General features: G+C 38.6%; 1 protein-coding gene across 9 annotated transcripts in view; it reads left to right on the top strand.

The window, feature by feature from the left end:
- Positions 1–23967, top strand: part of HERC1 (HECT and RLD domain containing E3 ubiquitin protein ligase family member 1) — a 115153-nt gene extending 91186 nt beyond the window's left edge. For 8 of the 9 annotated variants that reach the window (XM_080626614.1, XM_080626612.1, XM_080626611.1 and 5 more), the window contains 30 exons: positions 199–469; positions 1291–1504; positions 2254–2510; positions 3074–3201; positions 4956–5083; positions 5955–6155; positions 6998–7128; positions 7338–7537; positions 8024–8138; positions 8384–8530; positions 9039–9140; positions 10095–10268; positions 10584–10877; positions 11608–11673; positions 11794–11919; positions 12766–12904; positions 13565–13746; positions 14494–14649; positions 15160–15282; positions 15876–15978; positions 16692–16861; positions 18092–18230; positions 18514–18683; positions 19020–19189; positions 19317–19482; positions 20012–20088; positions 20517–20769; positions 21002–21154; positions 22128–22433; positions 23295–23967. In XM_080626614.1, coding sequence (XP_080482740.1) covers positions 199–469; positions 1291–1504; positions 2254–2510; positions 3074–3201; positions 4956–5083; positions 5955–6155; positions 6998–7128; positions 7338–7537; positions 8024–8138; positions 8384–8530; positions 9039–9140; positions 10095–10268; positions 10584–10877; positions 11608–11673; positions 11794–11919; positions 12766–12904; positions 13565–13746; positions 14494–14649; positions 15160–15282; positions 15876–15978; positions 16692–16861; positions 18092–18230; positions 18514–18683; positions 19020–19189; positions 19317–19482; positions 20012–20088; positions 20517–20769; positions 21002–21154; positions 22128–22433; positions 23295–23480 — 5047 coding nt within the window. In that variant the 3' untranslated portion in view covers positions 23481–23967. The remainder of the gene's footprint in view (positions 1–198; positions 470–1290; positions 1505–2253; positions 2511–3073; positions 3202–4955; positions 5084–5954; positions 6156–6997; positions 7129–7337; positions 7538–8023; positions 8139–8383; positions 8531–9038; positions 9141–10094; positions 10269–10583; positions 10878–11607; positions 11674–11793; positions 11920–12765; positions 12905–13564; positions 13747–14493; positions 14650–15159; positions 15283–15875; positions 15979–16691; positions 16862–18091; positions 18231–18513; positions 18684–19019; positions 19190–19316; positions 19483–20011; positions 20089–20516; positions 20770–21001; positions 21155–22127; positions 22434–23294) is intronic. The other variant, XM_080626618.1, reaches the window with a different exon arrangement.
- Positions 23968–27841: the final 3874 nt, after the last annotated feature.

Here is a 27841-nt window from a genome sequence, read left to right on the forward strand (position 1 = left end):
GGCAAGTCTGTAATGTGTTTTTGTCTTCAGCTTTAAAGAAAAGGAGGGGAGGGACTGCAGCTTCATCTCTCTCTCCTCCCTGTCCAACTAGTCTAACAGGCAGTGTTCACTAATGGTGCAGGAATAGTTTTAAGTAAATAGTACTTTCTTTTAGAATATACTAAGAAAACCAAGAGCATTTATGTTCATTTTTGACAGTGGTTCCAGCTGTAGCCTGGCAGCTGGTCTCGAGTCCTTGGGATTAACAGATATCAGGACACTGGTTCGTTTGATGTGCCTGGCCGCAGCAGGCAGAGCAGGCCTCTCCACGAGTCCAGCCACTGCGACCACTTCAGCAGAGCGATCCAGGGGAATGCACAGCAAAACAAGCAAGCCTATATCTTGTCTTGCCTATCTGAGTACAGCGGTGGGCTGTTTGGCATCAAACACTCCTAGTGCTGCAAAACTGCTGGTACAGTTATGTACACAGGTACGACTGTTACTTCAACATAAATATTAAACTATTGAGGCATGAGATGAAGCAATCCATCTTGTACATGTTGATAATTTGTACTTTTATCTTCTGAACTGTGATGAGACTGCCCTCAGTTTGAGGATCTCCTCACAAATCTAGCTCAGGACTTTGCGCAAGGGTGTGTTTTACTGTTGGTAAAAATCAAGTAACTTTACATTTTTTTGCTGAGCACTCTTTTCAGGTGGAGGCAAGCACATGTGCTTGTTGTATTGACACAGTTTTTCTGTTAAAGTTTTGGATTTTTAAATTGAGTCAACTCTGTGTGGAACACAGATTGCTTATATTTAGAAAGAGATGCTTACGGCTGGGGACATGCAGCAGGATTTCATATGTATCAGTAATTAGTTGTTCTTCTGATTATGAAATAGAATTGTGGAGAAATACGAGTGTGGGATGGGATGATGTGTTTTATTCTGTGTTACTGCTTTTATCCAGCCACCAGGTGCATAACTTTATAAGAAGTTCTTTTATAAGCCGCTTAGTTGTTGCCTCGGATTCTTGATTACGTGATACCTTCTTTTTCCTCATTTTTTAATCCCTGGATCTGGATAGTTGCTTCTATTAAGACCAGGTATTCCCCAGGGATTTAGATTACATACTGTATGTGATCTTTGCCTGTTAATATGAAAGTGGTTGGGAGTAGAGAATTTCTGCAAATGATTCTATCATTCTATGAAACCTGAAAATCTTTAAAACTCTGTATGATTTGTTTGACCAAAAGTGTTTTCCAAACTTGATCTTTCTGGTTTTTATTGTCTTTAATGATTTATTTTTAGAATTTGATTTCTGCAGCCACTGGTGTAAACTTGACAACAGTCGATGATCCAATTCAGAGAAAATTTTTGCCAAGTTTTTTAAGAGGAATTGCAGAAGAGAACAAACTGGTCACATCACCGAATTTTGTGGTCACTCAGGCACTTGTAGCATTGTTGGCAGACAAAGGGGCCAAACTGAGGCCAAACTATGATAAAGCAGAAATTGAAAAGAAAGGTATGATACAGCTTTGCTTTTGAGTGTTAATGATTAAATCTTCAAATATCCATTTATATTTAAAGAGAGACTTGCTAAAATAATATATTGCTAAATATGCTCTCAAAAGTGTACAAAACTTGTTTTAATCAAAGTCATCTTATAGTTTAGTAAACAAATTTTACTTAGAAATATGATCTTATTACATCATTACATTTTCTGCTCTGTGTGTGTGTGTGTGTGTCTGTACTCAAAGCCATATAGCCAAGACATTCAGCCTCGGTTGTGCCACCTAATGAAATAAAGGGGAATAACAGTGGATTAGTGCCACCAATGTACTGTGCTGTCTGTGACACAGAAAGTTGTGCTGCTTCTGCTGTGAGATGTCAGGGAACCAAAAAGCAACCATTGTGCCTCAGCACCAGGCTGATGCTGTGATAAAGGGAGAGAAGGACATAGCAGTGACAGCAGCTTTGTCAGAGGAGGTGATTTCTTGTTCAGAAAGCCCTTGCTCTTTGAACAACCATTTTCCATATGATGAGATTAAGGCTATTTGCAATACTATTCTTAAGGGGGGGTTGTGACATTTTAAAGGGGGTTATTTTTCTCTTGATATCAGAAGTGTTTTTTCTCATAGTTAACACAATTGCAACCTTCTTGTAAGATGTTGGTTAATCTGTCTTGTTCTGGAAATTATGGCTAATGTTGTGTTCATTTGTGTATTTGTTTGGTACTCATCTAGGCATTGTATCATTGTTTTGTTTAAGCAGGTTTAATTGCCCATTTGTATGCCCATCCTTCCTATGATCCTTCTGCTGTAGGCCCTCTGGAGCTGGCTAATGCACTAGCAGCTTGCTGCCTCTCTTCAAGGTTATCTTCACAACATAGGCAGTGGGCTGCACAGCAGCTGGTGAGAACTCTTGCAGCACACGATCGAGATAATCAAACTATTCCACAAACCCTCGCTGATATGGGGGGAGACTTACGAAAATGTTCCTTCATAAAATTAGAGGCTCATCAGAACAGGGTAAGCATCATTTCTCCCCAGTTGCATGGATGTTAATAGTCTCTTTTGCAGAATACAGAAAAAGTAAAACACTGTTAATTTACAGATGCACTAACTGTATTTCTGATTTCCCACAAGAACTAATTTTTCGGTGATTAAGTTATTGCTTACCTCTGATGTAGAGAAATGCTTAGCTTCTTTGAAGGTTTCATTAAAGGGAACGTGAAAGTGTTCTTTAAGTACATGAAGTCAGCAGAATCACTCTAAATCTTTTCTTAGACTAGATCTTAGTTTGCGTTCATTTTTCTGTCATAGTAGTTAACATCTTTGTCCAATATTCTCTGCAGCAGTGGCCTGTGGAGCCTGGATCTGAACAAAGTATAGATACCTTATAAAGCACATTCTAATTACTGTACACAGTGCTGTTGAAGTAGAAAAATGCATCTTGTTTGATTATTACAACATTTCAGTAATGTAGCTAATGCTCTGTCCATTGGTTGATATTTGCTTAATATTAGTGAACAAACATACTGAAGCTTTAGATATAACTTCCAATTTTGCCATGATGACTTTGGTATTTGTAGGTCATGACATGTGTTTGGTGCAATAAAAAGGGACTTTTGGCAACTAGTGGAAACGATGGCACCATAAGAGTATGGAATGTTACAAAGAAGCAGTACTCATTGCAGCAGACATGTGTGCTCAACAAGCTGTAAGTTGATTCTTTACAATAATCAGATATTTAATTTAAGCTGTAGTTGTGCAAGATAATGCAAAGATCCAACCCTGCAGTATCTCTGCCCTAACATGCTCAGTTTTTTTCTGTGGGACTGTTCTGTGTTTATGGCATGCGAAGTAAGTTAAATGGCTTAAAACTGAAAACAGAACTTAAATATCAAGCTGATAAGAGTTAATATAAAGAGATCATGTTAAAGGTGTTTAAAAATACTGTTAATTCATATAAGAGAAATAGGTGAAATAAAAACTATAAGGGACTGTCATACAAAAAAATTGTGGCTATCCCTTCAGTGGGATATAAAAAAATGTGAATATCCCTTCAGTGGGTTCCAGAGGACAGTTCCAACATATAACGTAACAACTACAAGCATGGTCATTTGGGTCAGGTGTCAAAAAATCTGTGACTTGTAAAATTCAGGAGCTGAGTACTTTTGTATCATTGTAACTACATCCAAAAAAGAAGAAAGAAAAAGGAAAGAATGAAACCTAATTCTTTAGTACAGCCTAGGTGAGTTTAACTCAGGAAAATGACAAAACTATAGTGAACTAGGAGGTTGTTTCGTGATGATTTTTTACTGATCATTTTAGTTCTTGTTTGCTTGCTATTGTTAGATGCTGCCTTAAAAGGAACAAATGGGATGACATAACCTGACTTAAGAAGATAGCAACAAGAGCAGCATCTTCCTTTAACAAAGATCTTCTGTTAGTCATATGGCAGAAAAGCGTGCTGTAGATTCTGTACTTTTATGGGCTTTTATGGGCTTTAGTACTTTTATGGGCTTCATTGCTAACAGTATCAATAATGATTGTAAATACAAATGCAACACAAGTCTATTACTATTCTTTATTGCAGTGGCTAAGTGCCAGTTCTTCTTTAAAGGTAGAATCAGATTTTAAACCTTAGAGATGAAAAGGCATTATCCCTTGTTTTAGGTAGGATGCTTTCTTCTTTCTGTGAAAATATGGAGGAGCATGATTCAACTTAGGTTACTATCCCCTGATATAGTATTGCTACCTGTTAATATTGTTACATGTGTTGTGTTAATAAGTTAATGTTGTTTATAATAGTTACAATGTCCCATTATCTGTTTTATTCACAAATTAAATGTCTCCTGCTTAAGCAGGAACGCTCCCAACATGCCTCCTGTGTCTTCAGAAATATGGGGGTGGTACAGTCTTTGACCTACAATATTCATCCTGGCAATATTATAGCCTCCGTTTGCCTGCTGCTTAAATCAGTGAAAACTGTGCCCCTCCTGAATGACATTAAGGGTAGTAAAACATACCAGTGGTCCTGTTACAGTTAGCAAAAGTGTAACCACACTATGAGAGGAGAAGGAGTTTAACCTAGAGCGCAAAGTGTACCTCTTCCATTTCTTTTGTCCAAGCTGTTCTGCTTCACTTCATGACTTCCCTGAAAGTTTTGCTGTCACCAAAATGGTTAAATTTCAGTTACAAATAGGTGAAATAAATGAAGCTTGTTTTCCTAATTTCTGATTGTTTTTCTAACTTCAAATTCCTCACTGTAGAAATAACTAGTATGTCATTCTGTAATTTGAAGTGGTTTTAAAGAGAATATGGATCTATGAGCAGAAACATTTATTATGTAAATCCACAGTGATGGCAGGAGAACTTCAGATTTTAACTCAGATATTTAATGAATTCTGTGTTTTCATGTCTGCTTCAAGGAAATGCCTTTCAAAATGGCATTATTTTATCCTATTACAGAGAAGGTGATTCAGAAGAAAGTCTGGGGTCACCCAGTGACCTTAGTTTGTCTCTTGTCTGTTGGAGCATCAGTGGCAAGTATCTGGCTGGAGCTACGGAAAAGATGGTGAACATCTGGCAAGTCAATGGTATGCTACCTGTGAACACGTTATAATACAGACTATTTCTAGGGAAGCTGCTATGTTATTGAATACTTGTTTACCTAAGTATTAAATTGTGTGTGCTCTCCAATTTAAATGCCTACCATCCTCCATAGTGTCTTGTAAACAGTTTTAATTACAGATGGGCACTAACCACATAATGGATGTGATTTAAAATTAGTTCACAAGAAAACCGAGCAGCATGTGAGTCCTTGTTGAATCAGAAGTGTTTAGGTGTGGGCTTGATCACTCTTAGCTGGTTTTGTCTGTATATACTGTCTTCTGTACTCTGTAAGATTTACCTTTCTACATGCAGCAGGGAGAATGCCAAAATTGAAATGGAGGGAAGGACTGCTAAAGTGATCAGCTAGCTGGAATGTCTTCTAATGAGACAGAATGAGTGAGCTTGGTTTATATATTTGAACAAAAGTGTCTTAGAGGAAGAAGCTTATAAATAAATGCATTAGGAAGATAAACTCTAGGAGAATCTTGGGGAGAAAAAGCAGCTATGTAAGCAAAAGGATACAAGAAGAAATGTACATAAATTGGCAATGAATAACTTCAGTAAAATTTCTAATATTCAGAGGATTGTGATCTTATATTTTATGAGGAACATCAATTGTAAAAGAAATATTATTAAATTAGCCAAATTTATGAGATTGCATTGTGATAGAGGGGTCTGAATCTTGTCCAGGAAAAGCTTTTGGTTCATATTGCTTCATAGTCTTGTAACTCCCATGAATTTGTAGTATACTTACCCTCCTTTAAACAGGAACTCCTGATATTTTCCCATGGAAAGTAGTTTTGGTGTTTTCTTTACAAAGATGAAGTAGTTTTAAAAGACTTTTTGGGCTCCTAGGAGGAAAAGGATTACTAGATCTTCAGCCTCACTGGGTATCTGCTCTAGCTTGGCCAGAAGAAGGGCCAGCTGCAACATGGACAGGTGATGCTCCAGAACTATTATTAATTGGTCGTATGGATGGATCTCTTGGTCTAATTGAAGTTGTAGATATTTCAGCCATGCACCGGCTAGAACTGGAACACTGCTACAGAAAGGATGGTAGGTGCCTGTGTCAGTATTTAAATAGAAATCCACATTATGTATCCTTTTCTTGCCCTCCTTTTTTTTTTTTTCTTAATACTGTGCATGGGATATGACTTCTGGTACCTTACCTGCATCATTCCCTTGTGTCGGTGGGAGGAGAAAAGTCTGTGGGATCTCCATCTGCACCCTGATTCCCCTGCAGCAGGGACAAAGAGTTTCTAGCAACCCAGTGAAATCCTGACATTCTTTGCCATTGTATAAAATCAGTGTAGATTCCCTGCAGCATCTGCTGTGTCTACAGATAACTTGTAGCCAGTGCCATTTGAATTACTGATTTATTGCTGGTTTTCCTATATAGTACCAGTCCTAGGGGACATCAAGTAGCACATTTTTGGTAGCATTGTGTAAAGCAGCGTATTGCTTCTTGAGGAAATTTGCAGATTTTTTGGGTAGAATCTAGTGAGGCAATATCTGCATGCTAAGAAAGGCTCAAGTTGCTTTTCTTGGAAGCATCCCTATCTCAGGTATGTGTGTAGGATTCAGTCTACCTTTTTTTTCTTTTCCATAGCGTATTTCTTTTTGCCGTGTCAGGAATATAAATGCAATTATTTTCATAAAAAGAATTTTAAAAAAAAAACTATTACAAAATAACCTCTACACTTACCATTCCAGTGGCACTCAGTTTTATCTTTACCATAGCAATTCAAGAAAATTTTCAGGCCAAAGATATGTTAAGTAGCCAGGGGATGGGGGAGATGTTATGCACTTCCTGTTTTAAAGAATTGCACTTGAAAACCTCTTGGCTGGGGTGAAGTTGAATTTAGTTGATTTAATTTTTGTGTTGTCTGTTTATGTAGTGTCTGTCACATGCCTTGCCTGGTTCAGTGAAGACAAACCATTTGCAGTTGGCTATTCAGATGGAAAATTGCTAATAGGAACAAAGGAGCCACTTGAAAAAGGAGGAATCGTTTTAGTTGATGCACATAAGGTAGAGTTCATCTTTTAAAAACTAATGGATGATTTCTGTAGGTAAAGATCTGTATAAGCCCTTTTTTCTGCTTCAAAGCTGCTTATAAAAACAAGTGCAGGTTACGAACACATGCCTATTAAACATTATATTAGCTCTAAGAGTTAAATTTTCTCTGTTCTTACCATGTTACTTCATGCTGACTTCTAATTTTTTTTTAAATCCAATAGGATATGATTGTTAGTATGAAGTGGGATCCAACTGGTAAGATTCTTCTGACATGTGCCAAAGAAGAAACAGTTAAACTCTGGGGATATATGGGAGGATGTTGGAGACGCCTGCATTCACTGTCCCATCCAGCCCTTGTGAATGGCATTGCCTGGTGTGCTCTTCCGGGGAAAGGACCCAAGTTGCAGCTTTTACTAGCTACGTATGTAATTTATTTGTCATTGCTTCTATAGCAATTTTACAGCTCTTTTCTACCAGTCTTTAGCACCAGAATAAAGAAAAGTTTTGTCTTTTTATTTAAAAAACATTCATTCAATAACCCAGTTGCCATGAGACCCATGAGGCTTCTGGATTCAAATGGAAAGAGTGGTGCTGGTCATGTTACCAACTGTTTTCTCCATCCCACAGGACCTGTGTGTGTAGTGGTCCTGCTTGAATATTTTTTGCTTCATACAAATATTTTTTCAGAGAATATGTTGTTAGTAAAAGTTGAAAAGCAGGGGGTAGGAGGAGAGAGGAAGGGGAGGAGAGACTAGTTAAAAACCCATTTATACATTGGGAAATCAGATTACTTGATACAATATAGATTAACAGGAGGGTGGTGAAGACTACTGATACTTTAAGTTGATACCACACCACTGATACTTTGTCAGCTAATACATTTATGATTTATCCTGACTTCCTTTAGAGGATGCCACAATGGTTTGGTGTGTGTCTGGACTGTTCCCCAGGACATTGTAATCACACTGCAGTCCAGCTCAACTTGCTCAGAAGGATGGTGGGACCAAGAAACAAGTGCCAAGGTAAAATGAGTAAATTTAAGAAATTCTCTTTGCTCATTCCAAAACTGGGGGTGGAGAAGAATGCGAGCGAGGTACCCAAAATAGCAACATTGCCTGAGACATTTGCTAAAAAGAGGCTGTGTTGCATTTTTTGTTATCCCTCATCCCTAAGGATGATCAGTATGTATTACACAATATAGAAGCTGTGATGCTATTCTGTTTTCTGGAAATAGTTCAGTGTTCCATAACTCTGAAATAATTTGCAGGACGGCTGCATTAAAGCAGTAGAAGTCAAGTGTGTATTTCAACTGAGAGGACATATTACTCCTGTTCGGACTGTTGCATTCAGTCCTGATGGACTGGCATTGGTCTCTGGTGGACTTGGTGGGCTCATGAATATTTGGTCTTTACGGGTAAGATCATCTTTGATGTGCCCTGATTCCTTTCTTCATATGGGTATCTAAAGCTTTCTCCCTTCCCTCCTCCCAGTATGTTAGAAACATTAGAAAAAGCATCGTATGAAATAATTGTATAATATTATAAAATATTGAAATAGTACTTAACATTGAAGCATTTTGTATTTCATTTCTACTGTTCAGTTCTACTATTGATTCACTCTGTAGGCTTGGACATGTTAGGTGGGTTTTACAGAACTAGCCACATATTTGGGAATAATATTCTCTTGAACTTTTCCAAAAGTCAGATAATGTGGATTATCGAGCACTTCTAAATCCTTAGTTTTGTTTTTTCCTTAATAAGATAAAATGCTAGATATTTTTTTGCTTTTAGTGTAAACATTTTGGTTTTTAAATAGTTATTGAACACCTTAGGAGAATATAATCCCTTTGGAATATGACTGTATCCATTTAAACAGAAAAGTAGCTGTGTGTACACACTGACTCAAACCATTTCTTTGCTTAGGATGGTTCAGTATTACAGAGTGTTGTGATAGGTTCTGGAGCTATTCAAACTGCAGTTTGGATACCTGAAGTTGGAGTGGCTGCTTGCTCTAACAGATCAAAGGTGAGCTGGCCCTATGTCTTAATGTTCTTTCAAATTTGTCTGTCTTGACCATCCCCCTGCTTTTGGGTTCAAACTCTTTAACTTTTCTGGATTTTTAAGGCTCATTGTTTCAGCTTTCAGCTCTTACCTGATCTTGAGAAGACAGGGTTTGTTTAACAGTATCCTGTGTTTAATGTGGGGGGCAGGATGCAATCCATCTGAGTGGTGGTTATAAAGTATGCTGCACACCAGTTAAATCAGCCTCTCTGTTTAATGGTAGCAGCCATAAATAGGCAACAAAAATTGGCAGAAGAGATATCTTTTTTTCCTCTTTCGTTTATGCAGCATGAAGCAATGTTTCCTTTCCCCTGGCAAATAATCCTCCAGTGATCTAACTTAAGCTAAAGCAGCCTTATCCTCAGAAGTTTTTCAGAAGCAGCAGAATTCAGTTCCGTGTTTGCTGTGTCACTAACTGCTGGCATCTGAACAGAAGTTCTGTAACAGTTTATTAACCCAAAAGATAAATGAATGAAAATTAACATGGCACAAGATCATGACTCCTGTTACCAGAGTCATGTTGCACGTGGCTTCAAGTATTCTGGGATTCTTAGAAAGTATTTTCTGAATTCAGACTGAATATTGCAAGTCATATTACAAGACCGATCCTAAACTAAAGTTACAGCATTCACTGAAATGAACTCTGCCTATCACCATTACCATGTTTGTATTTTTCCTTGGAGTAATAATCATAGTGTTGCTATGGGAATGTGAGGAAGGGGCAAATGGAGGTGGCTACTTCTTAGCATTTGTCAGCAGATTATTCACTCATTTGTCAACAAGAGACAAAAATGTTAAAGCTTGTGTGTTTTCTGGCCCTATGGCAACTAAGATGATTAGTGATAAATTGATGGAGCTGAATAATCCTGTTCTATGAATTTTTAATTTCGGGTGTGTCTTGTGACTGCTATTAAACAGGATGTGCTGGTAGTGAACTGTACATCAGAATGGATATCTTCCAATCATGTCCTTGCAACATGTAGGACTGCACTGAAACAACAAGGAGTTCTAGGATTAAATATGGCTCCTTGCATGCGAGCTTTCCTGGAACGTTTGCCAATAATGCTTCAGGAGCAGTATGCTTATGAAAAGGTAAGAAGAGCTAATGTGAACATTTATGAATTTGTCTGACACACGGTCACTGTTTGAATCTCAACTGGTTTCAGTCTTTCACCACAGAGAACCCAGAAGACTTTTCTACGTCCTATTTGCAAATGTCTTTCAGTATTCTTAAAGCTACTTTGCTCCTATATTGGGAATATTTAAAGTGTTAGACAAACTTCAATGAAGTGTGGGGCAAAGTATTTTTCTCCAGGACTAGCTTTGAAGCACTCCTGTTTCTGAATTGAAGAAGGTGTATTTCTAACTTTGCTCTTTCAATCTGTCTCCCACTCTCCTCGCCTTTAGCCCCATGTGGTTTGTGGAGACCAGCTTGTTCATAGTCCTTACATGCAGTGCTTGGCATCGCTTGCTGTGGGCCTTCACCTGGATCAGCTCTTGTGCAACCCCCCAGTACCACCTCATCATCAGAGCTGCCTCCCTGATCCTGCAGCCTGGAACCCCACAGAATGGGCCTGGCTGGAGTGCTTCTCTACTACCATCAAAGCTGCTGAAGCCCTCGCCAAGGGAGCACAGTTCCCAGAATCCTTTACTGTTCCGGACCTGGAACCTGTTCCAGAGGATGAGCTTACTCTCCTAATGGTAAAACGTGCTGTATTGTCTCAGTGTGGTGTTATTGAGCATGTGGGATGCTGCAGTTGACATCTCTGAACTGTAAAGATTTATATTCATTAACATAAACACCAGCAGTAAGTGTGAGTTTGTTTTTTAATTACTTGCTTAGAATATACTGTAAAGATTGCTCTTTGTGTGTGGAATGAGCACAACTCAGTTGCATGTTAACAGCCAAACCAAAACAACCCAAAACTGTGACAATAGTTTCCCTATGTGATAAAAGCAAGAGATGTAGAGCTTTACAATGGTATTTTTAGAGTAACATTTTGGCATGTTTCTACACCAGATTATTTTGCTAGTGTTGATTATGTCTTTACAACAGTTACAATATGTAAACCAAAATAGAAATTTTGGATTAAGACTTTTTTTATCAGCAAGCTTATAACATTTTAAGCCAAAATAAAAAAAGTAAATAGGAAAAGATTACTTCATCATTAATTTTGTTTGGTTTCCTTTTTTATTTGGATTGCAAGTTATGGATAACAGTGTCATTGCTAGATAGGTGTAGTAAGGAAATACGCTTGGCCTGTGGATGAAAATAAAGTGTTTGAATCTGCACATGCTCATTCTTATTGCTGTACCATTTAGATTCATTTGAATGTCAATATTGTTCTCAGAAAGAAAAATATGTATTACATCACAGAAAAATTGTGCATCTCTCGAACTGAATGCAGTAACTGTGGCTTTTGTTGTGTAGGATAACAGTAAATGGATCAATGGTATGGATGAACAGATAATGTCTTGGGCAACGTCAAGGCCAGAGGTTAGTATAATTGATGTGGGGTTTTTTTCTTCCCCCCCTCCCTTTTTTTTTCTTTTTTTAACTTCATAAGCTATTGAAAGTACTCTTGTTCTCAAGTGTTCTTTCATGTTAATGTCATAGGATTGGCACCTGGGAGGTAAATGTGACGTGTATCTCTGGGGAGCAGGAAGACATGGACAGTTAGCAGAAGCTGGTAGAAATGTCATGATTCCAGTAGCAGCACCTTCATTCTCTCAGGCTCAGCAGGTGATCACCATGTGTTGTTTGTACAGTTTGACAAAAATCTTGCTCTGAGGTGTGTTCAGTTTCGTGTTTGAGTTTACTGTAAAGTACCCCCAAAGCATGTGTTTTCACTAAAGAGGAAGTCTTTAATTATTTGATAAAGTCACATCAAGAGGCCACTGAAATCTGATAAAACAAAATTGCTTCATTAGAGACTGTAGTGACAGGACAAGGGGTAACGGGTTCAAACTTAAACAGGGGAAGTTTAGATTGGATATAAGGAAGAAATTCTTTACTGTGAGGGTGGTGAGGCACTGGAATGGGTTGCCCAAGGAGGTTGTGAATGCTCCATCCCTGGTGGCATTCAAGGCCAGGTGGCAAAGCCTTGGGTGGCATGGTTTAGTGTGAGGTGTCCCTGCCCATGGCAGGGAGGTTGGAACTGAATGATCTTAAGGTCCTTTCCAACCCTAACTATTCTATGATTCTGTGATTCTATGAGTTGAAAATACCTGCACAGCTTTAACATAATACATGTGCCATTTTTGTTTTCCAAAATAACATTGACATGCAGGATGGAAAGATCAAAACTAAATTTCAGGCAAGAGTACATTTTGATTTCTCTTAGTTCTCAGGAGAAAGGTTTGCCAAAACTGAGAGCAAATATCACTGAAGTAATTTTTATTACAGTGTGGTTTGGTACCAAAACTGTTAAACATGGAATGAGTGAAGTCTTCTGTTAATAGGAAGGTATTTGCAGTGTGACAAGAGTCTGTTGTCTTGATATAATTGCAAAGAAAAAATATTGTAACATAGCTATTGCAATGTTGTTGCATCTAAAAATCATTAAAACTTTGTATCTTTCTAAATTAGGTTGTTTGTGGTCAGAATTGTACTTTCGTCATTCAAGCTAATGGCACGGTGTTGGCCTGTGGAGAAGGGAGCTATGGGCGTCTGGGACAAGGAAATTCTGATGATCTTCATGTGTTAACAGTCATTTCAGCACTGCAAGGTAAAATTATTGGCTTTGAAATGAGTCTGTACAACACAACTAAACATTTGGGTACTTAATGTAATTATTTGCACTGATGCTGTTTTTGCAGATTTACACATAAAATATTGTAGTCTAATTAAAAAATTGAAGAAATAAACCAAATATAAATTTTTTAAGATTTAAGTAGTAATATGGTGAGACACTGGCACAGGGTGCCCAGAGGAACTGTGGCTGCCCCATCCCTAGCAGTGTTCAGGGTCATGTTGGACACGACTTGGAGCAACCTGGTCTAGTGGAAGGTGTCTGCCCATGGCAGAGGGTTGGGACTGGATGAGCTTTAAGGTCCCTTCCAACCCAAACCAGTCTGTGTTTCTGTGATTCTATGTTAAAGTTACTTCTAACAAGAATTCAGGGTCAAGTGTTTGCTCAAGATAGGAGCATTGCATTTTAAAACTAATGGCGGGCCAGAAGCACAGTTTGTATACGAGAAAATTATGGATTTGTTGTAGCAATTTATTTCTTTTTATTTTCAACAAGAAAGCTGTGATTGTGATTGGTTCCTTTCCCCAGACTTAATTGGCGCACTCAGATAGGAGTTAATAGGAGCACTCAGATAAATGCATATTAAGAGTTGTTACAATTTATTCTAATCTTTGTTTTCTCATTTTGCTTTAACAGGCTTTGTTGTAACACAGCTGGTGACCTCCTGTGGATCTGATGGACATTCCATGGCTTTAACAGAAAGTGGGGAGGTCTTTAGCTGGGGAGATGGAGATTATGGCAAGCTGGGACATGGGAACAGCGACAGACAGCGCAGGCCTAGACAGATTGAGGCTCTGCAAGGAGAAGAAGTGGTGCAGGTACCAAATTATTTGTTGTCTCCTACAAGCTGCAGGCATGGAAACCTAGTGCTAAGAATGTTCCAGAACCATTGTAAGTCTTGACAGTTTGAACTCGGGTACTGAATAAAAATGATCAACTTTTCACTTCTCTGAGTATGATGAACCCAGCTGGTAATTTCCAGCTGAAGGATGTTAACATCACAAAGCTCACTGTTGATGTGTGATGTTAAGCGACAGTTGTTACTGGAGAAGACTGAAGGTGAGAAAAAAGCATGGGAAAGAGGGATGATCAAAAGATTGTCAAAATACAGACATGATTTAAAAGTTATCCTTAGTCCTTGTTAGGTGACCTTGACCTACAAAACTAGGCATGGAGACCTCCTTGTAAGTACTAATGGTGGATTATAACAGTGCACCAAAACATATTTGACTTTGACTGGAAGTTTCTTTATAAAAATAGAAAATACAGCACAAGAGCAATCTGCTGGCAGAAAAGAGTACTTGATAAAAACAACTTATAAAACACCTGAAAGGCTTTCTTCATGCAGGTATCCACCTGCCCTCCTCAGTGTTACCATCTAAAAGAATAAGAGATAGGTTGTTGGAGAAATCATGAATACTAAAATACCTCTATTTTAGCTCTTTGTAAAGTGAATATCGTTTAGGGGAAGAAAAAGCATTACAGATTTGCATACGAAAGCCAATATAATTTCCACCCTCCCAGAATTTAAAATGCATCTAAAATCATGTTTATTTTGCTTCCAGATGTCATGTGGCTTCAAACACTCAGCTGTGGTGACAGCAGATGGCAAACTTTTTACATTTGGAAATGGTGATTATGGTCGATTAGGACTTGGAAATACTTCCAACAAGAAACTTCCAGAAAGAGTGACGGCGCTGGAAGGTTACCAGATTGGACAGGCATGGTTTATCTACAGCTAGCAGTGTATCTTCGTTTACAGCTGACGTTTATGTTTTCAACATATTTAAGTGTTCTGGTTTTTGTTTCTTTTTAACCATGGCTTTCAGTTTGATTATGATGGCAGAACTTAACTAGGCATCATTTTTTAAATAATAACTTTCCTGACTGTCTTGATCCTTTTCTTGCAAAACTGCCCAAGTTTTTTAACATTTTAAAATTTCAAGGCTTAGGGATTTTTAAGCATGAATTCATGAGCTATTTTCTATCTTAAACAGTGAGCATGTGTACCATAATGCTATTCTTTGGTTCTAGGAGCTGAGAGGAGGCAAATGCCTCAGAAATACTGCTGTCCTAAATGTCTTGAAAACACTGTAATAAGCAGTGGAAGCTTTAATGGTTTTAAATGGATACTTATTTTTAAAAACTTGATTTTTCTTTTCTTAAACGTAGCTGGGGTGTTAGTAGTAACTTAGCAAAAACTGTGGTGATAGTCTGTTTCTCTCAACCAGGTGGCCTGTGGACTCAATCATACTGTAGCTGTGTCAACGGATGGCTCAATGGTTTGGGCTTTTGGAGATGGAGATTATGGTAAACTTGGTTTGGGGAACTCCACTGCCAAGTCCTCGCCACAGGTTAGAATTCAGAGATAAATTACCCTTTCTATAAAATTTCAGTGGTGTTACATGTATTGCCCAGTGCTCAGAGTGTAATTTTCAGAGGTTAAACTATGAGTTCCATATACTATACTGTACTGCTGTAATATACTCTGACATAAATGATTCCCATGTGTTATGCTGAGCCTGACACTTGAAAGCAGTGTAAATGTAAATGATAGTGCCCTTATCTCAGTGTCAGTACAAATAGTGAAAATCTTAGGATTGACCTGATGGAGAGAGCTTTCTTATTTTGGAACTTGGGGGAAAGGTTGTTTACAAACTCACCTACTTCCTCACATGCCACTCCTTGCTCACTCTCAGTAAAAAAAAAAGTGTATTGAATCATTGTACGTAGAATAAGGGTTTAGCTCCATAAAAGAGAAAACTTTGTCTCAGTTTCCTGTATTTCTTTACAAGCATTAATTAGAATAATCCTACAATGTATGCATTGCTGAGTAGGAATTACAAAATTTCTTTTTGGAAGCAGGAGTTGCAGATGAAATTCATGGTGGTTTTTGAGTTATATCCTCATAATCCCATAGCTCTTTTTCCTTTCACTTACCCCTTAGAAAGTGGATATTCTTTGTGGAATTGGAATTAAAAAAGTTGCCTGTGGAACCCAGTTCTCTGTTGCACTGACAAAAGATGGGCATGTATATACTTTTGGACAAGGTAGGACAATCTGATATTTAGATCTCTCCATATGTATTTTGTGTGTATTTCAAGTGAAAAAGAAGAATATTAAGACACATTTTTAAGACTAACCTAATGCTACTTGTTCAGTTTGTGCTGACCTAGCCTGAATTTTGGAACTTCAACATTGCAATTTTAATACACGCCTAAAATCCAGATTTGTAGCTCTGGTTTGATCTAGCTTGATCTCAGGACAGTCTTTCAATTTACTGATTTACCTTTTGAAGAATGTTTTCCTAGAACTTCATTGAATTTCACATGTCCAAGACATTTGGTTACTTAAAATTTTACTTTGTGTAATAAAACATGTGCCTACACAAGCTGTTTAAAAACCTGGAGAGAATAATTTCCAACTGCTCTGAATTAAACATGTTCAAATTTCTCAATTCAGTTAATACATATGTATTATAAAACATATATTGTGTTATTTGATCAATATTTAGATATTTAGGTTTAAATAGAGTTTGATCGTGTTTCAGACTTAAAGTAAAAATAGCGGGTTTAGCAATATTAGCACTGTAGGGAGCACTGTTTTGTAGGAAATGTGCTAGATTTCTCCCTAACCAATTACCCTTGTGTCCCAGCTCCAAGCGTATTTAGAATTGCTTTTTGTCCCTGACTTCTACCTGTAAGTGAATTTCACTTTTTAATGTTCCTTACATTTATAGACATAAATGTGCTTGCAATTCCAGATCGCCTGATAGGTTTGCCAGAAGGTCGTGCTCGAAATCACAACAGACCCCAACAAGTTCCTGTACTGTCAGGAATCTTCATTGAAGACATAGCTGTAGGAGCAGAGCATACCCTAGCCCTGTCATCTACAGGGGATGTGTATGCTTGGGGTAGCAACTCTGAAGGACAGGTGTGTACTATTTTCTGTTTATTTCTCACCTTTGTAAGGTTAGAATTGTACTTTACAGATGTCCTCAGGATGTCTTTGTTCTGGGGGGAAAGAAGGCTTTTATTTTTGTTCTCCTCCTTCCCCCCCCCAAGAATATTTTGGGCATTTCCATTATTTTCTTTTTTATTTCCTATGCTCTTACATGGCAGCAGCTTGGAAAGGCACTGACAACATTCTACCCAAGTTATTCTCATTAATGCTTTCTATTAAAAAATACAAATTTTTACCTAATTCTTAAACTGTCATCGTTTTTTTTCAGCATAATAAAATGGATGGTTGGTGTCAATCAGATTTGTGAACTATTTAATAGCTTTTCATAGAGAAAATACAAATTAACTTTATTTAGAGACTCATTTTTTCAAGTCAGAAAAAATATTGTCAATAAATTCTCTCTTTCCTTTGGGACCCTAATTTTCTCCCTGCTCTTAAAATGTCCTCACCCATGTATAGCTCATTTTCAAAAGCACCTCAGCTTTTAGACAGTTCTGCCTGCTCCAAGTATAGGAAAGACCCTGTTGACCTCTTGATATGTTAGCTCTTGGTGTGTCAGGAAGATTGGGCAAAGTTTGTCCTCAGGTATTTTAGAATTGAGATTTTGAGACGGGTTGTTGAGCAAGTTGTTTAGAATACTTTCTGAGAGGAATCTCTGTGGTCTTTGCTTGGTTTTCATTTGGTTTGATTTTGTTTTTGTAGGGTGTTTACTTTGTGTTTCTGGAAGAGAAAAAATGAAAACGTTTATGAGACGAAATTTCCACTTTTAGAGTATGATATGTACCTGTCAGAAACCAGAACAGCTTAAGTAAACTTTCTCTTTACACAAATGCTGTTTTCATGAACTACTGTAGGAAGTTACACAATAGACATATGAGCATTGTTTTCTTATGCATGAGAAAGACTGTGCAACATAGGTGACCTACAGCACAGATTAATTCCTCAGTCTGCAAACTATTTCTACGTGTTTTAAGGTCTTTTAGACACCTAGGTCTGCCAGTTCCGTTGAGCACAGATGCAATATTCTACTGAAACTAAAAGGCAAATGCTAACATGATAAATATTTTTTATCCCAGTATACACTGTAGGTAAATACCATTTTTTACAATTTGCTCTGAATTTTTGCTCAGAGAGTTTTAGAAATATCATCACAGTTGTTGATTCTTCTTTGTCCCTTTTACATTTGTTATAAATTGTCAGCTTGGACTGGGCCATACCAACCACGTCAGAGAACCAACCCTCGTAACAGTCCTGCAAGGGAAGAATGTTCGACAGATTTCAGCAGGACGCTGCCACAGTGCTGCCTGGACAGCTCCACCAGTTCCACCAAGAGCTCCAGGTAAAGAACAGGCCCTGTTTGTAGGGCATTTGAGTCAGTCTTAGTGTTTCCTGGGAAATAGGTGTAACAAGAACATTGGAACACTGGGACAAAATTTGGTTTATTTTATATCCATGCAGGTTTTCAAATTCTCTTAGTCTCTTAATTTTGCTGCTGTTGTGGTTTGTTCCAGTAGGCAGCTAAGCACCACATAAGCTACTGTAAAGAAAATCAACCCCACCCCAGGCCAAAGCAGTGCAGGTACCCTTTATGAAATAATGCTTTTTTTCTGTTTCTGTGGTAGGTGTTTCAGTGCCTTTACAGCTTGGTTTACCTGATGCCATTCCACCACAGTATGGGGCACTGAAAGAAGTGAGCATTCATACAGTAAGAGCAAGGCTCAGACTGCTGTACCATTTTTCTGACCTCATGTACTCTTCATGGAGATTACTTAACCTCAGTCCCAATAACCAGGTAAATTCCATTTGGAAAAAAACAGATTAGCTGTGTTGTGTTATGTGACATTGCTAGAGAGTTTCTGACCAGATCAAGATGGAGCTTAGTAACAGGTTCTGTGAGTTTTCTATAATGAATCAGAAAAGATACAAATCTAGATTAAAGCAAACCTAGTCAAAGCATTGTTTTGGTTTCCAAAAGCTTCCTGGCCTCAAAGCAAAAAACACAAAATGCTGACCTGTCTGTTTCCTGAAACACCAAAGTGCTAGTTATCACTATGAAGGGGTTTACGCTGTAAAGAACGGAATTAATATTCCCTATTAATATGTTTATTCTCACATTGCTTTATTGCAGAACAGTACATCTCATTACAATGCTGGAACATGGGGAATAGTTCAAGGACAGCTAAGGCCCTTGCTGGCACCACGCGTTTACACGCTCCCCATGGTGCGCTCCATAGGAAAAACTATGGTTCAGGGCAAAAACTATGGGCCACAGATTACTGTGAAAAGGATATCAACCAGGTCAGTATTGTTTCACGGGTGTTGCATTAGACCTCAGCTGAATATTTACACTGATACGTTTTCCATAACTTTTCTTTTTTGTGTCTTGTTTGTTTGTCGGTTGGTTTGGTTTTGGTTTTGTTGAAAGAGGTCGGAAATGCAAGCCCATTTTTGTACAGATAGCAAGGCAAGTGGTAAAGCTGAATGCATCAGACCTTCGCCTACCTTCCCGTGCCTGGAAAGTGAAACTGGTTGGAGAAGGAGCTGATGATGCAGGTGGAGTGTTTGATGACACTATTACAGAAATGTGTCAGGTATGAAAAGTCCGTTAGTTCAAAATGTCTGGTTAGAGGTTTGTTCTCTCTGGTGTCTTTTAGTATTTCTCTAATTGCCTTTTTGCAGCATAGCAGATAGTTGTTCTTCAGTCTTGAGTGACAAAGCTAGAGCTGTCTACTTAGGAATGTCTCCGGGAGTAAATAAATCTTCTAGATTATGGCAAGGAGATGCCATAAAGCCACACTACAGTAGACCCCTTGGAGTTTTGATATGGCCCTTACATGTTTTGAAAGCATCTGAATCCCTCCATTCTGTCCAGACAGTACTTTTTGTAAGAGATGTTGTACTGTGTTCCATGATTACAGAACATTCCATGCATACAATACAGAAGCACCCGAGGCTTCCTCACGCACCCAAAGATACGTGTTGCTTCTCAGATTCAGTGCTGGAAAGATCAGTAGCAAAAAGTGCACATTTCTGTATATATATTATATATTAAATATATATTTCTGTAATAGGTTTGTTATCCCTGTTTCTAAGAAGGCTTGTTTGTTGTTGATTTTTAAGGAACTGGAAACTGGAATAGTAGACCTGCTTATTCCTTCCCCAAATGCTACAGCTGAAGTAGGCTACAATAGAGATAGGTAAGCTGTCCAGGATTTGCTTTTATTGCAGATATTAGTGGGTGAAAAGTAAAATGTTCCATTAACTGTTTTAGATCAAATGATGAGACTTCACAATTGTCTCTAGTATATTTTTTCCTTCGGGTTGTGATATTACTTGGTTGTGGAAGAGAGGCCATGGTTTTAACATGAGCTTCCTGGATTGCTGATGGCAGAATGCAGAACAACATCAAGAATGCCAGCCTTTGGGGTCAGGATTAGTTCTGCCTATCTCAGCCTCCATTATTTTAATAGCAACAGATAACAGTAATCTTCTGATTTGGACACTCCTTGCTGATAATAACGTTGACAGTTACTACACTCTGCTTAGAAATGTTCTATCTTTTACTTCTAATGAAGTAGCATGGAAGTGATACTAGAGCATTTTAACTGCTTCTTTGTTCTTTCAGGTTTCTCTTTAACCCTTCAGCATGTTTAGATGAACATTTAATGCAGTTTAAGTTCTTGGGCATTCTCATGGGTGTAGCTATTCGTACAAAAAAGCCATTAGATCTTCATTTGGCTCCAATGGTCTGGAAGCAACTTTGTTGTATCCCACTCATCTTGGAGGATTTGGAGGAGGTAGATCTGCTCTATGTGCAGACCCTCAACAGCATTCTTCACATTGAAGACAGTGGGATTACTGAAGAAAATTTCCATGAGGTACGATATGAAAGTTAGAGCTTTTAGGTTTATTCTGAAAGCAGTTACTTTATCAGATGGACCTTAATTTAGGTGTTTATATAAACCAGTATCCCTGTAATTGGAATAACAGGGACTTCCTATGCTTTTGGAATAGTTTGTGATCTTGTAGTTCTAGGTGACAGATAGTAAAATACTAACTTTAGATCACTAGTGGTGACTTAACACTGAACATACTTTTCCTGTTTTGCAGATGATTCCTTTAGATTCTTTTGTTGGCCAAAGTGCTGATGGTAAAATGGTTCCCATAATCCCTGGAGGGAACAGTATCCCACTTACCTTTTCAAACAGGAAAGAATATGTGGAGAGGGCAATTGAGTACAGACTCCATGAAATGGACCGTCAGGTAAGAATCTCATGGCAACCTTATCCCCATTGTTAATGCAAATAGAGTTTTTGGTTTATTTATGCAAGCTTCCATTCCAGTTTATTGGGGCATAAGACAATCTTGGCTTTCCACATCTCACTTGGGTCCCTGTGGCTTACACACACTTCCCTCCCCTGAACTGCTTTGGGGTTTTGTTTTCAATTTGTCCATTTTTCTTAGTAATTGCTCAGTTGTCAGAAGAGCATTAGAAATCAGGACCTGTCTTCCATTAGAGTAGCCCCACTGCCAACTGTCAGCTCCACTTGAGAAATGAACCTGCAGTTGTGCATGCTATACACTGTCATTAGACATGATAACAGCACAGATGAGCTAAAGTAACTGTTTTGTTTAACTTCAAGCTATTTCTCATCTGCTTTAGTACAGAAGCTACAACTATTTCCTGCTATCTTTTGAGAAGTGTTAATTGCCTGTCAGCATGCTTTGTGTATTTTGTCAGTTGTATAGTGAAGCTTGTGAATGCAGTCTATTAATTACATGCTAGGAAGATTATTGTCCTTTTTTCTCAAGATGCAGATGCATGTGTGATATTATCTGCAATAAAAAAAGTAACTTTCTCATCAGAGGTACCAAATCCTAAGTCTTTTAGAATAAGTATGGACTTCTTACAAATATGACTTTGGTCCAGCTCAGTTTTTCGGTTTAGCCATCATCATTTGTGCTGCTAACTTGCACTTAAGTTCTCCTGGTTTGCATCAAAACACATTTTTTAATATGCAGTTGCAATCAAAAATGCCTGTAATATTCTATAGGATTTTGAGAGCGGATACAGCTCTTACAGGGGATGCATGCATGAGAGGTTGTATTTGGCAGATGTTCTGTAATTCTCTACCCCATTCCTCAGCTGATACGTTGCTTTTGCATTTGGATGGCACAGTAAGTGGCAGAGGTAAGAAAATGGCACTGCAAATGCATCTTCTTTTTTGGGCAACAGGTGGCTGCTGTAAGAGAAGGAATGTCTTGGATTGTTCCAGTTCCTTTGTTGTCTCTTCTGACCGCCAAGCAGTTGGAGCAAATGGTCTGTGGAATGCCAGAAATATCAGTTGAAGTTCTGAAGAAAGTTGTGCGCTACCGAGAAGTCGATGAGCAGCATCAGCTAGTTCAGTGGTTCTGGCACACTCTTGAAGAGTTTTCAAATGAGGAGAGAGTCCTTTTCATGAGGTTTGTGTCAGGAAGATCTCGATTGCCAGCCAACACAGCTGATATATCTCAGCGATTCCAAATAATGAAGGTTGATAGGGTAAGATGCTGCTTTCAGATGCTGTTTTTGTTGATGTTGTTTGTTTGTCTGTCTGTCTGGTTTTTATTCCTGTCTGGTATAATCTGTCCTTTAGCAATAGGAGACAGGTTTCCATAATTGTAAATTTACAGGGAAAGTATGGGATTGGAAATGCTCTGAGCTGTTAAAAGCAAACATTTTAATTCTGTGGAAGGACATATACTGCATGAATTGCATCATAACTCATTTGGTGCGTTTACTACAGTTATGTGATGGGAGGTCAAAATAACTTCTTGCCAAGAAACAAACCTTCTCCTATTGTAACTTGTTCAATGTAGTTTTCTTTTCCAATACCTTTTTTTTTTTGATAATTTTTACTCTTTTTTAAAAAGTTTTAAATATGTGTAAGTGGCAACATATGACCACCAGTGAATGGCTTAAAACCATTGGCAAAAATCTTAAGATTTTTAAACTTGGCAAAATCTAAGATACCAGGGTTTTGACTGTCACCTTTGGTTAGGTATCACTCTAATTGCCTAATTTTAAGGCCCACTATGGTGTGTACTTTGAATGTTGCTTGATATCTTCCAATAAGCTGCTAACTAATAGTGTGATCAGCTTTTCCAGTAGTTGAATTTCATTGCTGAGTTGAAGTACTTGCAGAGCAGGTGATACAGCAGTGGTTTTGCACCTCCTTAAGGATGAAACAACTGATGTAAACAAGGGAGGCCAGTCTGTTGCTTATAAGGAATTTCAAGATAGAATGTGAAAATGCTGACTGACAGAAGCACAGAAGGGAGGGAGCAATGGAATATGGATAATGTTGCGGGTTTTGCTTCATTCACAACTTAACAGTGTCCCACCTTTCATCCGTTTCCACAGCCTTACGACAGCTTGCCTACCTCACAGACTTGTTTCTTTCAACTGAGGCTCCCACCTTACTCCAGTCAACTAATCATGGCAGAGCGTTTGCGCTATGCAATCAATAATTGCAGGTCTATAGATATGGACAATTATATGCTCTCACGGAATGTGGACAATGCAGAGGGCTCAGACACAGATTATTGACATTCTGTGAACAAAATCATCTTCCTTTTACTACAAATAATGCCCTAAGTCCAATTCATTGTTGACATAATTTTACAGTAACCATAGATGTTTTAGGAGCATAAAACCAGATGTTAATAGACAGTGGCCACATTTTAGTTACTCTAAATGTAACAAAAATTTAGATGTTTTTATTTTTTTGTGATTGTAAAAAAGGAAAAAAGGAAAAAGAAAACAAGAAAAGGATGATGGGTAAGTTTTTTTTCCTCCTTTTTTGGTCACTTTTGATAAGTTTGCATGGAGACATTTTGGTGCATTTTTGTTGGGAATAGTACATTTGTAAGCCCTCCCAGTGAACATGAAGAGTTGTACATTGTGTATAATTGTTCATTAGCAAGGACAGTTTTACATGAATATTCACATATTTATTTTGTTTTAATTTGAATTGCCTGTGCAGGGTTCCTTACGCAGAGAAAAATAAAGCAAATTGAAGAATCGGTTGCTTGGATGCATTTGTGAACTGTGGTTGGTTTACTCACTCTTCATACTTCTATACTTTGGCTCAGGAAAATTTTGTATTCCAGTGTTTAGACAGGGTGTAACGTTTGAAGCATCTTAAGATGTTTACCTTCAATGCATCTGATGTGCTCTGCATTCTGTGTCCGTTTGAGGTACTGACTTTTTCAGGCATACCATTTATTCCTCATATTTCAATGCAAGTTAACGTTGTACCTGGTTCCTTCTTGATGTTCGCTTAAACATTGTTCTCCTCCAGAGTAGTAGTTCTTGCCAGTAACAGCATACTGCCACCTTGCTCAGTAACCTTGAAATCTCGTCAAACAAACCAAAACCAAGTGTCTTTTTTAATGTACAAATTGATGTCATTGATTCCTGATCGGAGTGCAAAACAATCAAAATGGAAGTGGCAGGGTAGTAGTCAAGGCTGTAGATTCTGTACATGTTCCTAATCATGCCTTTGCTTCAGTAAATGTCATGTGTTTGGTCTTGTTTGGTTGCTGCTGTGATTGTACTTTGATCAACAGAGTGCGGCTTACACTGTGATGTTCATATTTGGTTGGGCCAGTGATGTACTGTACAAAGATGTTGTTCTGTGTCTTAGGTAAGTGCTAAAGAACAGATCTCTATTTGTCTTCAGCATCTGTATCAAAACTGTATCAAGCTATAGGTGCTGCTTGGTGTTCAGGAGCAGGATTTACCTGGGCTGAGGCAAAGGATCCAGTCTGTCCCCTGTTGAGTCACTGCTGCTCTGCCCTAATTCCCGCTCCCATCCTCACTGAGCCTCCTCGGTAAGGATGCTGTGGGTCCTGAGAGCTAGAGAGAACATTCAGTAACTTAGTCTTGCCTGGGACCAGACTTGTCCGTCTGTGTCTGGAAAAGAGGGTAGAAATTCCTGCTGGTTTCCCTCCTGTGGTTTTGCATGTTAGCAGGGGTGGATAGGGAGATTTCCCAGTTGTGCAAGGCTGACCTGGTGTATTGCTGCCAGCTGACAGTGTTCAGAGGGCCGAGTTGATGAGCTGTAAAAATGTGGAGGTCTGGGTTTTATCTGGTGAACTTCTTTCAGTTAGGGCTAGTTGTTGGCTTATGAAGCATCGTAGGGGGGGTTTGGAAAAAGGAGGGACTCAGGGCTCTGACATCATGCGCACTTAGCTTCCTGCCTCTTTATGTTCTACTGTTCCAAACTGGACTGAGACTTTGTGTCCCAGCACTATGTTGTGGGGGAGTATATCCATTTCGTGGTCTAAATATATAAGTGTAATAAGTGAAGAATAGACAATTACAAATAAAAGGGGAAACTGCTTTGTAAAGTTCTGCATAGACTTCATTTATGCCTCTGAATTCCTGCTACTGATATGTCAGCCTTTTCCAATCAGGCACAGAAAATAATAGAGCTGTGTCTAAGAAGATAGCTCTGTGTGGGCTGTGCAGTTGGCTGCTTGGATAACGAGGACATTTGTGGAGGAGGTTTCCAGTAAAATAAAAGAGAATGTTATATTGGTAAATGTTGGTTAAATGGTTGTGTTTGATTGCTTCAGTTAAGACTTTTTTAATTGGTTGTGCTTGTCCTTTGAATAGTCTATTTTAGCATCATTAAAACTATCGAGTGCTGAATTGTTTTTATATTATCCTACTGCTTTTCCCCCCAGTAATTCCATTGTGTATACATTCTTTTCAACCTGCTGATTGACATTTTTTTGTTGCTCAGGCATCTGAGAGAGACTGGAATCATGTTCAGGTTTCCCGCATAATACTTCTTAGACATAATTGCATACCAAGGTAAAGAATGCGCAACGCTGATTATGTCCTGCTACTGAAGACAATCTGAGAAAGTTCTACTCAGTTTGAGAGTATTTTGTGTAGGCAACCCTCTCGCTGGGCAGAAAGGGGAATAAAGATTGCCACTGTATTTCTGCATTCTGTAGTACAAGTAGGTCATGTAGGCAGGTAGTTAAAGAAAACAAACGTGCAGCTCAGTCTTTCAGCATTGGGTGGGACATCTGTGTATGACTGGAGCAGGGAGTATCAGTGCTAACAGATGCATGGCATTTGTAAGGTGTGTGTGACTTGTTTATCTAGACCCACTGCACATAATGAGAGATGGAGGCACAGTGAGCTTAAAGTGTTAAATTATGAAAATAACCAGAGAAAAAGCTTTAGCTACAGAAGTAACATATAAGGCTGTTGTTTCTCAAAGCCCATAATTCCTGTTGCTTATCCTGGTTTCATCCAGGGATAAGTTAATTTCTTCTCTACCACCTCTGGTATTTCCAATCATTTTTTCCTGCCTTTTTCTTTCCTACCTAGGAAGTACTTCTGTAGCCTTTTGGGCTATCAGACAGCCGGATAGCCCTTTGAAACAGGTAGGCATACTGCAACAGAGAAGAACAGCCAGTGCATGTGACTAGAGGTAGGCAAGTTACGTGAGCTTGAAGCCTCACTCTTGGTGGAGCTGGTGGTGGTAGTTGGTTCAGCTGGTGGAGGTGGAATGTGTTGTGCTTAGAGGGGACTGGGAAGAGCAGAACGTGTTCTTGAACAGGAGCATGTACTCTCCATGAAAGAGGTGAACAGGCAATTAGGTCATTTCTGGAAGCTTGATTTAGATCTGTCCTTTAGCCCTTTTGACTGCGTGATGAAGTGCAATGGCAAAAAAAAAAGCCTCTGTTGGGAAGTAAGAAATTTGACTGTGCTGCAAGCCTTTGTTGAATTTCTTTTTACCTTATTGCCAAGCTCAGATATGTTGTTACAGTGGAAATCTGAAGGGTCTGCTGGCTGTTGCTTTTACCCTATCACGTAGGAAAAGGCACAAGCTTTGGAGGCACAAGACTTAAGGAAGCCTTGTTTGCCACTTGCATTTGATAACCTGCTGCAGCTTCCAGATAGGCATCTTGGTTTACATCACCTTTCTGTTAGTACTTTCATAAAATGATAAATAACAAGTGTCCTCCCTCCACGCCTGGGAAGTTAAAGCTGGGGTCTGTGAAGAGTAAAAAGGGTTTCAGTAATCTTAAGAGAACTTTGACAGAACTCAAATGTCTTGGAACTGAAGAAAACTATTAACATGCATCCATCCTTACATAATACCCTAAATAAAATGTACTCATTATATGCTCACTTTTCAAATTGGATTGCTAAGCAATAACATTATTATGGGTGCTGAGAAAATGTATCAACACAAGTGTGTTCAAATTTACCATGTCATGAACCAATATCCCCATTCAAGGAGAGGACGAGCAAACTAATATGACTTTGAGCATTTGTAAACAAATAGGCAAAGAAACCAAGTAGGAGAGTGTTCTAAGGCCCTTTGTAGCTCTGCCAAGTAAAAACCCCACACTACCACTGCCCCCACCTCCCCAAACAGTCCTGATAGAAAACTGGCAAAAAGGCAGAAGTAAGATAGAGGCAGATGCACACCTGCTCTCACTTCTTGTAGCTACTTGAAAATCTTTTGGGTGTCAGGTCTACAGAGATGCATCTTTCATCGGAGTGCTTAGTGAGCTGGCGTCAGGAGAAGGTCTTTGGTTACTGATGTGACTGTACAGAATTCCTGCCTTGTTTTGGCTTGTCAGCAGTATTTGAAACTGGGGTTTTCACCAGTTGTGTATTCAAGGTAAGAATTGTGTCATCATCCCAATTTCCACATCACAGTAAGTTTGTTCAGTCCAGCAATCTCTTTTCCAAGTTGTAATTGCTAGTTTAGGAATGCTGTTTGTCCTTCCTGTCTGAGCTTCCAGTTTTGTTCTGTTACATGCTTAATTAAATTTTAGGAATGAGTTAATGGAATAACGAATATTCCAGTGGCATGCTGCTGTGATGAAGTGATTGGTTATTTGTCTTCTGGGTGAGAAGAAATACCCATCAAG

Source organism: Psittacula echo (genome assembly GCF_963264785.1).
Source record: "Psittacula echo genome assembly, chromosome: 10".
Lineage (NCBI taxonomy): Eukaryota > Metazoa > Chordata > Aves > Psittaciformes > Psittacidae > Psittacula > Psittacula echo.